General features: G+C 41.1%; 2 protein-coding genes across 6 annotated transcripts in view; one reads left to right on the top strand and one right to left on the bottom strand.

The window, feature by feature from the left end:
• Positions 1 to 518: 518 nt before the first annotated feature.
• Positions 519 to 7797, bottom strand: MORN2 (MORN repeat containing 2). The gene is made up of 6 exons (XM_066266445.1): positions 7571 to 7797; positions 7190 to 7302; positions 3542 to 3592; positions 3043 to 3149; positions 1920 to 2056; positions 519 to 751 (listed from the first exon to the last, which is right to left on the bottom strand). The coding sequence occupies exons 1-6, from the start codon at positions 7795 to 7797 to the stop codon at positions 649 to 651; spliced, it is 738 nt and encodes a 245-aa protein (XP_066122542.1). The 3' UTR covers positions 519 to 648.
• The window catches only part of LOC136330321 (putative ATP-dependent RNA helicase DHX57), a 64453-nt gene continuing 62209 nt past the window's right edge, over positions 7348 to 9591 (top strand). For 2 of the 5 annotated variants that reach the window (XM_066266962.1, XM_066266958.1), the window contains exon 1: positions 7356 to 7526. The gene's annotated coding sequence lies outside the window, so the exon portion shown is untranslated. Of the gene's footprint in view, positions 7527 to 7941; positions 8190 to 9591 lie in introns of those variants that run through there. The other 3 variants (XM_066266959.1, XM_066266960.1, XM_066266961.1) reach the window with 3 other exon arrangements.

Here is a 9591-nt window from a genome sequence, read left to right as displayed (position 1 = left end):
TCAGCATTCCAGGCTGATATTCTAGCCATAGCACCACCACCTGGTCAGGCTCTGTGTTTATTAAAACAAGCAAACTCAATCACAGCTCTTTTTTTTTTTTCATTTTTCTGAAGTGAGAAGCTGGGGGGTAGAGATAAACTCCCACATGCACCCAACCAGGATCTACCTGGCAATCCCACTAGGGGGTGATACTCTGCCCATCTGGGGCATCACTCCATTGCAACTGGAGCCATTCTAGTGCCTGAGGTGGAGGCCATGGAGCCATCCTCAGCACCGGTCTAACTTTGCTCCAATGGAGCCTTGGTTGCGGGAGGGGAAGAGAGAGACAGAGAGAAAAGAGAGGGGGAAGGGTGGAGAAGCAGATGGGCACTTCTCCTGTGTGCCCTGGCCAGGAATCAAACCTGGGATATCTACATGCTGGGCCAACACTTTACCACTGACCCAGCCAGCCCAGGGCTGAATCACAATTAATTTTAAACTAATTATAAGATGATGAAATTATAAAGTTCAAAAAGGCATAAGTGAATGATGGTTTTATTGGCAAAAGTATAACATAGAGCTAGTGTATGAAGCTATTTCAGATGACCGATTTGTTTTTCTTACAACTAAAAGCTTCAATTACCACATAAAAACTTTATGCAGAAATATCTACATGTGGAGCTTCAGTCTCAGGCCTGGAGCAGCTGTGAAGTGAAAGTTACCACACCATTCCAGTCCTTGGATATCAGTATATTGTCCTTCACCTTCAACCCTGCAATAGTAAAAAATGATTTTTTTTCATGAACCAAGATCAAGATCATATAGTCCAAATATAAGACATCTAGTCTATGACTTATTATATACTATGTTTGAAGAATTATAGCTTTCTATTTTTAGACTTTGATTTAAAATCCAATATCCTGTTTTCTTTCATATCCTATAAAAATATAAACAATTAATATTACTATTTCAAATAACACTGTCACTGTCATTATATGAATTTTGGTGTCCAATATTTTAGGATCACATATGCTAAGTTTACACAAAACCTAAACAATTAGTTAAGAAATGAAAAGTTTATATTAGATCATGTATTTATTCAACAAATATTTATTGACCATCAACTAGGTTTGGGGTACCGTGTTCTGTGCTGGTGTTTCCATGGACTCTTTGGAATGATAAAAATGCACTTCATTTAAACAGACCTTTATTCCATGGTCAGATTTTTTTCCCTTTTATTAACATGACCAGAAAAAAGTTTATGTCTTATCATCACAGACTTGGAGTCAAGAGGAGTGGGCACTTTTCTGCCTGCCTCTAAATGAATTCCCATCAACCACTTCATAACAATTAGGCTTCATTTTCAATTCTGAAAGTAATGAGGGGTATTTATAAATGAAGATAAACCTCTAGATGGCATAGAATGGTATTCAGTGTAAAGAATAAACTGGTAAAGTGGTTACCTTTCTATCATTTGGAAATTAACTAATTTTGCTTACGTTCTAAAAATTGGCCTAGTAAAAATATATACACACATATTGGTCAAAATGAAATACACAATTATGACATTATCTCCAAGGCTCCTTTTTAAAAATTTATCAAAATATTTCAAGTGAAAGTAATTTTTGGCTAAGTTTTCTCAGTAATTGCAACAAGCTCTCCACTTCCAAGCTGACTCCAAGAAGTTCTATGGAAAGAGAGATCAAGATAAAAAAAAGTCTAATAGATTATCAATATGAATGGTATTTTTTTTAAGGCTCTTGATGGTCTTAGCATTGCATAACATGTTTTTTCTCCACAAAAAATAATCCAACATTTCTTACTAAATATATTTCAACAAAATATATTACAAAAGAATATTTAGCATGAATATAATTTTTAAGCAAATATGCTTGACAAGAATCTTTTAGAACTACAGTGACCTTTTATTTTAAGCTTACCTATTTTCATTGAAATTTCCAGTATACTTTGCCCCATTTGGGAATGTATAAGTCCCCAGTCCATGAAACATATTGTCTTTAAAGTGTCCTTCATATACTGCTCCTGAAAAATGTTCAAGTCTTCCAAAACCATTCATCTGTTTGTAAAAAAGGAAATTACCTCAGTAACCACCCTTCAGTCTCCCTAGAACAGTTTGGAGATATATATATATACATATATATGCGCCTGACCTGAGATAGTGCATTGTATAAAGTGTTGACCTGGAATGCTGGGGTCCCCGGTTTGAAATCCTGGGCTTGCCGGATCAAGGCACATACAACATCAACCAATGAACAATTAAAGTGAAGCAACTATGAGCTGATATTTCTTGTCCTCCCACCCCCACTCAGTAAAAATCAGTAAAAAAATCTTAAAACAAAAAGAAAATGTATACATATGTCTATCATCCACTTAGTTTGTTTAATTTATCATTGTATTACCCTCATTTTTATAAAAAATATATTTTAATAATTTTCCTTCATATGTATCTATGTATCTCTCTATGAAGCCCCCGCCCCCAAGTCAAATGTTCCTGATCTGGACATCTGGGCACTTGACCATCATGGTTTGAACACTATGATGATGATAAGCAGGGTCCTTGAGATTCCTTGAATTATCAAAAATTTTAAAGGGCAACCAGTTTAGTTAGCCCAAGAAATTGTACAAAAGTTGTTAAAAACAAAAAAAGTATTCAAGCAGACCTGGGTACACATCATTACATATTTCATCACTTATTAGCTGGGCAAGAAAACTGAGCCTGATTTACCTCATTGGTAAAATAGGATATTAATGGGACCTACCTCATGAGGTTGCTTTCAGGATTAAATGAGAAAATTATGTAATGAGTTTAGTTTTACTCAATTCATTACTCAATGAATAGGGATGAGAAAGATGATGATGACTATTGCTCTCTGCATAATATTAACATTACTCATATGTTCCTATATATTAAATATAATAATCATTTGGTCTTTTGTTGTATAGTCTACTTATATGTATTTTTGATTAATGGAGGAATGCCTGGAATCATTTAATAGGTTTACTTATCCGCTGTCAGTATTCAGTACTTCAAACAATTAATACCTTGTCATCTTTCCAGCTTCCTGTGTAGACAATCCCATTAGGAGTGGTATGAATGCCTATTCCATTTCTCTCGACGATTCCAGAAGGTGTTCTTGTACAATCACCATCTAAACAAGAAAGAAATACTGAAGACTAAATGGGAACCCTGTTTGACTAAGTAAGTATTTATAGTCAGGCCTAATCACAACTATACATATGGGTCTCTTTGGCTCCCTAGCATAGCAACAAATTAGACCAGAGATGAGGAGCTTAGAACATCTTGTGCTCATTGAGACCCAAGGACCAAGCAGACTGACAGATCCCATAGGCTACCAAGGCATACTGCCTAGACTTAACATTAGAAATTAGATTTAAAATCTGTTCATCTATGTTATTTTATTTAATGGAGTTAATATCCTAATAATAGTTTTATAAAATGTGACAGTCTCATTTTTTAATTCTTAATTTTAGCTATTTAATTTTAGTCTGTATAGAAAAAGTAATTGAAATGTATGCTTACCATACTTGTCTCCATTTGGAAATATAAAGTTTATCTTATACACTTCTGCAGCTGTTTTAAAAGATTTAGGAAAATTTACATAAACTTAAGTATTTTCATGACATCAGACCTATAACAAATGTGCTTTATGAGCTAACCAAATAGACTCACTTCATATGATCATGAGTATATCATTGATTACTTGACATTCTATTATCTAGTGTAGGGTCCTGGGGAAATAAATAATTTTGTCTAAATGATCTATTTTATTTATTTGTTTGTTATAACAGCTTGATTAATATATAATTCACCTACCACAAAACATACCCTTTAAAAGTATACAATTTAGTATTTTTAGAATATTCAGAGTTGTGCAACTATCACCACAATCTATTTATAGTTTTGTTTTTTGTATTTTTCTGAAGTAAGAAGCAGGGAGGCACAACCAGGATCCACCTGGCATGCCTACTAGGGGGCGTTGCTCTGTTGCAACCAGAGCCATTCTAGCACCTGAGGCAGAGGCCATGGAGCCATCCTCAGCGCCCGGGGCCAACTTTGCTCCAATGGAGCTTTGGCTGTGGGAGGAGAAGAGGGAGATAGAGAGAAAGGAGAAGGGGAAGGGTGGAGAAGCAGATGGGCGCTTTTCCTGTGTGCCCTGACTGGGAATCAAACCCAGGACATCCACACACTGGGCTGATGCTCTACCACTGAGCCAACTGACCAGGCCTATAGAATATTTTAATCACCCCAAAAAGAAATCATATACCCATTTGAAGCTATTCTCCATTCCCTTAATTCCCCCCAACCCCACCCCCATCCCAGCCCCAGCTCCAGCCCCTGGCAACCACTAATATTTCTCTCTATGGATTTGTGTAGTCTGGAAATTTCATATATATGAAATCATACAGCATGTAGTCCTTTGTGGTTGGTTTCCTTTACTTAGCATGTTTTCAAGGTTCATCCATGTTGTAGAATGTATCAGTACTTTATTTTTCTTTTTATTGTCAAATAGTGCATTGTACAGAAATAACATATTTTGTTTATCACTCATCAGTTGATGGGCAACTGGGTTGTTTCCAGTTTTGGCTACTATAAATATGCTGCTGTGGACACTCGTAGAAGTTTTTATATCGGCATATGTTTTCATTTCTGTTGGGTAGCCTATATCAGTGGTCCCCAACCCCCGGGCCGCGGACTGGTACGGGTCCGCAGAGAAAGAATAAATAACTTACATTATTTCCGTTTTATTTATATTTAAGTCTGAATGATGTTTTATTTTTAAAAAATGACCAGATTCCCTCTGTTACATTCATCTAAGACTCACTCTTGACACTTGTCTCCGTCACGTGATACATTTATCCCTCCCACTCTAAAGGCCGGTCTGTGAAAATATTTTCTAACATTAAACCGGTCCGTGGCCCAAAAAAGGTTGGGGACCACTGGCCTATATGATCTATTTTTTTTAAGCCTTTATTTAATTTTTTTTTTCAGGAAGGAGAGAGAGAGAGAGAGAGAGAGAGAGAGAGAGAAAGAGATAGAGGGAGAGAGAGAGAGAGAAGGAAGAGGAGCAGGAAGCATCAACTCCCATATGTGCCTTGACCAGGCAAGCCCAGGGTTTTGAACTCGTGACCTCAGTGTTGCAGGTCGACACTTTATTCCACTGCACCACTACAGGTCAGGCCCTATATGATCTATTGATTGCCTCTGATTTAGTGGAAGGAGGAAAAAGAAAATGAAGATAGTAAGTGAGGAGGGGTGAAGGTGGGGTATCCAAACAGAATGAGATTGGAATGGAGACCAGGTAAAAAAGGAAGAAAGAAACCAAGGACTAGGGTGAACCTATGCCTCAGCGCAGCACTGGGATATTTAGTGAACTCAAACTTTAAAAACTATTTTTTTCAATACTGAAGAGAACATATATTTTCAGAAGAAAAATAATTCTAACTTCTAGGACAAGAGAGTCTATTACAATGTTACTCAAAGTGTGGTCCATGCATCAGAATCACCTGGGAGGCTTACAAGTTGCTAGGCTCTACCCAGTACTACTGAATCAACCTCGATGAGTGAGGCAAGAGAACTGATATATTCTATTTAAAAAACTGGCTCAAATGGAGCCAGTTGGCCCTGGGCACTGAGGATCGCTCCTTGGTCTCCGCCTGAGGCACTAAGAAGAGCTCGGTTGCTGAGCAATGCAGCAATGGCCCAAATGCGCAGAGCATCGACCCCTAATGGGCTTGCCAAGTGTATTAGGGTTGGGTGCATGCGGAAGTCTGTGTCTTCCTGCTTGCCTCCCACTAAATTAAAAAAAGAAAAAAAAAAGAAGGTTGAGATGTTCAAACCTTAGGTGGAAACAGAGTTAATATCACAATAGGTAGAAGACTTTAAAATATTGTGGCCCTGGGCCCTGGCCGGTTGGCTCAGCGGTAGAGCATCGGCCTGGTGTGAGGAAGTCCCGGGTTCGATTCCCTGGCCAGGGCACACAGGAGAAGCGCCCATTTGCTTCCCCACCCCTCCCCCTCTCCTTCCTCTCTGTCTCTCTCTTCCCCTCCCGCAGCCGAGGCTCCATTGGAGCAAAGATGGCCTAGGCGCTGGGGATGGCTCCATGGCCTCTGCCCCAGGCGCTAGAGTGGCTCTGGTCGCGACAGAGCGACGCCCCGGATGGGCAGAGCATCGCCCCCTGGTGGGCGTGCTGGGTGGATCCCGGTAGGGCGCATGCGGGAGTCTGTCTGACTGCCTCCCCGTTTGCAGCTTCAGGGGGGGAAAAAAAAAAGTATATATATATATATATATATATATATATATATATATATATATATATATATATATATATAGTAACATCCTTGAGACAGAAACGGGTGGTTATGAAAAACAGCAACTTAGCAGTCTAGGAAATAAATAATGGATGATAAAACTCTTTAGAAGGACTGAATAGCAAAGATATAATTGAAAAGTAAAATAGCGAACTGGAATACTAGGTTGAAAATTTTCCCAAGGAAGAGGCACAAAGAAAACCAGAGGTATCACCTGAGCAAAGCCTTTCTTATCTCCCCTCACCCCAGGCTCCTCTAGGAGCCCCCACAACACTCTGGGCCTATCATTACCATAGTAGGTAGGGTCCTATTTAAAAAAAACACTTTTGTGCCAGAATGCCCCATCACCATTCCCACCCAGCTCGTCTACGTCAAGGAACACGGATTAGTCAAATTTCTTTTCTCACCCTAGTGTCCAGCTCAGTAATTAACACTTACTAGTGGGAACTGAATGTGTCGTGAGTTAATGGCACTTGGAAAGCAATCGTTAAATTCAGAGCCTATAACTTGATCATATGAGAAACCAAACTGGTTCCACATTCGAAACCTTGGGATGTTAGAGGTAGAAGGATCTACAAGAGATAGAGATCTACAAAGGAAACTGAAACCCAGAGAGGTCGGCATTTGCCTAAATTGTCACAACAGAGCAAAGGCCGAATTAGAGCTAGAATCCCGGTCCCGATTCTCAGGCCAGGGCCTCACCGCGCCCCCACCCCACGGTAGTGGAGTGCTTGGGCTATATGTCACTTCGGTGTAGGAGTTACCGGGAGACGACCTCTGAATCAATGTGAGTTCTATTTAATTAAAGGTGCCCTTCTCCGCTCGGGGGGTGGGGTGGGGTGGGAAGAGGGCCACTCACTTGACAGAGAGAGGCTGGGGAGGTTTTCTAGACTCTGCGATTCCTCATGAGTCGCCAGGTCTGTGGTGAAGAAGAAACCGAGCGCTAGCTCGGCTCGGAATGCGACTTGGTTGCTGGGGTGACCAGGCACCTCTCACCCGGAAGCGAAAAGGCGGAGCCAATCAGAAGGCGGCAGGGCCGTGCAGCCGCAGCCGGGCCTTAGCGGAGCAGCTCCAGGTGAGCTCCGGGAGGGTGGCGAATCCCAGCGGGACCCCTCGTTCCAGAGCGCTTGCTCCGGACAGCTGCCGCGGGAAGAAGCGCTGCGAGCTGGGTACGGCCTCCCGCTCCGCGGACCAGGGTGTGTGTCCGTGTGCTTGTCGCTCTGCCTGTCAGTGTGCAGACCTTCCTGCTGCCTCCCTCTCCTGAAGCTGTCGGGGTCTGGTGGGATCCAGCCTGTTTGGCTGGGTGACTGGGCCCAGTGAGTCCTGACCAGCAGGATCCCAAATCCTCGGACTGGGCCTGGCCAGGGTCGGCAGCTGAGCTTGGCCAGCCTCAAACTGGAGGCGGGGCAGCTGAATTCGGTCTCGGAACGGGGGTAAAGGGTTGGATTGGAGGGGTTCAGGTTTCATTTCTTGTCTTCTCCATCTCGAACGTTGTGATTATTCGGGGGAGAGGATTGGGGGCGATGCATGCTCGAAGAAAAGTACCGGGTCGGGGTATTTGCCTGGAAGGGGAGTGGTGTGTGTCGGTGTTGAGCCCCCAGCTTATTGATTCTGTTCCTAGGACCCAAACTTGAGTGTGAAACAAAGGATACTCTTCGAGCCAAACTTAAGTCCCTGTTTCCACGGTGAAAAAAAGATAGTTGGAGTCTTCCCAGGCTAAATGGGATAGAATAGTGGAATCTGTGGATTATACAACCTACTTCCTGTTCCCTGGAAAACGTCTGGGGAGAGTCATACTGAATACAGCCAACAAGTCCTTATTCAGAATTTGAGAGCAGAACTCAGATCAAGCTGTAAAGGTAGTAACACTTTCTGGTTTGGTGTCAATCAAGTTGATTGCTCTTTAGGCAAGCCTGCTGTGGCTTGGTGTGGTTGTCTAGCCGTTCTTTTTTTAAATCATAGCACAGTATCTTGCTTTTTCCTAATGTTTCTTACTACACAAACTTACTTGGGCTGAATGGATTTTGAAACGAAGCTCTCATCATTCTGTCTGATTTGTATAGCCTTTCCCTTTTTCTAAATTTTAGACATAATAGGTAATTATTGATGCACAACATTATGGGATTCAATTTGTCCCGTTGTTTTGGTTTCCTATTAAGCTTTTAAACACCCTACATTTTTATGAGTTTATGTATATTTACCATTTTTTTGAGGTAGACTTTTTTCTTATGATGTTCTTATATAAGAGGATCTGGAGTCAGGAAACTTGTAAATTTATGGTTTAAAATTGGAATTGGAAAAAATGTATTAACCATATTTTTATTTTCCTTTTTTTTTTTAATGCTGTTTTGATACATTGAGGGCCTATCTTGTCAGGAAGAAACTGCTCTTCCTAGGGGTGGCTAATTATCAACTAACCTGTGAGCACACCTTTCATATTCACATCAACCAATCTGGATTCTGTCCCCCCACCCCTTTCTAATTTCCCCTGATCTGAAAACCCAGAGCCAGATACTAGGCAAGTAGGGACTGCCCTTGTGCTTCAAAGCCTGCTGGAATTATTCAGACTGGCCAATTCTGAACTGTTGATCTTGCCCTGTTTTTCCCATGGAGATCCCCAAAAGGCTGTACCTTCTGGCTCCTCTCTGCCTCTTCACTGGTGTTTCCCCTGGTGGCAGAGCATGCCTCTCTTTTTTAGGGGAACTCTTAACACTAAACTTTTGTTTCAATGGCATTGAATTGTCAGTGTTGTCACTCAGTCACCTTTATAAATTAAGACCTAGAAACAAATCCAAGGGGGCAAACTTATTACTAGCCTTTGAATTGGTGTGTGTGCGTGTGTGTTAAGGAGGCAATATGGGTGGAAAGAATTTTGTCCTTGGAGTCAAATACATAGATTGTTTCAACCCCTGGCTCCAGACTTTGTTTGCTTCTGTTGTTGTGTAGTAAGGTACCAAAAATAGAAAATTAATATTTTAAGGAAAATAGGTTTCTTGTCCCCTTTTCTGTAGAAAATAAAGGGAAAGAAATGCCACAGTTTCCTAGCTTGCAGAAACATACTGTGTGGGAAACCTCCGTCTACTAGGAAGCTTAAAGGGCATTTTATTAATTTGGGCTAGGCATACAGAGAGATTTTGTAAAAATGATTTTTATACTTGTGTGATTTACACCAACTCAGGATGGCCAATAGCATTGTATTGTATATGAAGAGGGGAAGGAGATTTAGATTCCCTCCCTTCCCCCCACACCTGTAAGGAAGCA

The sequence above is a fragment of the Saccopteryx bilineata genome, chromosome 3 (assembly GCF_036850765.1).
Source record: "Saccopteryx bilineata isolate mSacBil1 chromosome 3, mSacBil1_pri_phased_curated, whole genome shotgun sequence".
Classification (NCBI taxonomy): Eukaryota; Metazoa; Chordata; class Mammalia; order Chiroptera; family Emballonuridae; genus Saccopteryx; species Saccopteryx bilineata.
This window is presented reverse-complemented; position numbering and strand designations above follow the sequence as displayed.